This window comes from Chrysemys picta, unplaced genomic scaffold, assembly GCF_011386835.1.
Source record: "Chrysemys picta bellii isolate R12L10 unplaced genomic scaffold, ASM1138683v2 scaf8640, whole genome shotgun sequence".
Lineage (NCBI taxonomy): Eukaryota > Metazoa > Chordata > Testudines > Emydidae > Chrysemys > Chrysemys picta.
Window position 1 is genome coordinate 79 of NW_027061336.1, and position 922 is coordinate 1,000.

The 922-nt window shown below is 51.0% G+C and overlaps 1 protein-coding gene across 1 annotated transcript; it reads right to left on the bottom strand.

The window, feature by feature from the left end:
- Positions 1-230: 230 nt before the first annotated feature.
- Positions 231-869, bottom strand: LOC135980734 (olfactory receptor 52R1-like). Its single transcript, XM_065580635.1, has one exon. The coding sequence runs from the start codon at positions 867-869 to the stop codon at positions 231-233; it is 639 nt and encodes a 212-aa protein (XP_065436707.1).
- Positions 870-922: the final 53 nt, after the last annotated feature.

Consider the following 922-nt stretch of genomic DNA (forward strand, 5'->3'; position numbering starts at 1 on the left):
TCAGAGGTCCAGTTAAAAACAATTAGAAAGGTTGGAACCCTATGAGTTAATGAGCTGTACACAGACCAGTTCCCCAGTCTGTCACATTGACACTGCACAGTAAGGCCAGGAAAGGATTCAATGTCACTTTGACTGTCTAGTAAGTGATTCAGGGAAGAGGGCCCAGCACCGTCTCACCAGACAGCTCTGCATGGAGGTCAGTCTGAGAGCCAGAGCACGAGGAGAAAAATTTAGATGTCTTTACAAATAAAGAGCTGGAGCAGCCTGTCCCGGATCTGTTTGGTCCTCACACCGTAGATGATGGGGTTTAGCGTGGGGGGCACCAGGAGGTTCACATTGCCAATGAGAACACGGAAATGCAGGGCCACATTCTGGCCAAACCGGTACGTGAGGGAGGAGAAGAGAGCTGGGATGAAAAAGGCTAAGATGGAACATAGATGTGAGCTGCAGGTCCCAAAAGTCTTGAGCCGGGCATCCTTTGTGGGGAGGCGGAAGATGGCCCTGAGGATCTGGGTATAGGACAATGCAACAAAAACCATATCCAGACCCTTCACACAGAATAGCACAAAGAGGCCGTAGTAACTACTTATGCGGGTATCAGCGCAGGCCAGCTTCACCACAGCTATATGTGCACAGTATGTATCGGGGATTATGTTGGTTTCGCAATATGGCCACTGCCTCGTCAGGATGATATAGGGCAGTATGAGCATACCACCACGCAGCACCACAGCCAGGCCGATCTTGGCCACCATGGGGTTTGCCAGGAGGGTGGAATGTCTGAGGGGATCACAGATGGCCACATAGCGGTCAAAACCCATGGCCACGAGGATCCCAGACTCCATCACCGAGAACGAGTGAATGAAGTACATCTGGGTGAGGCAGGCACTGAAATCAATCTCCCTCAAATTGAACCAGAAGATGC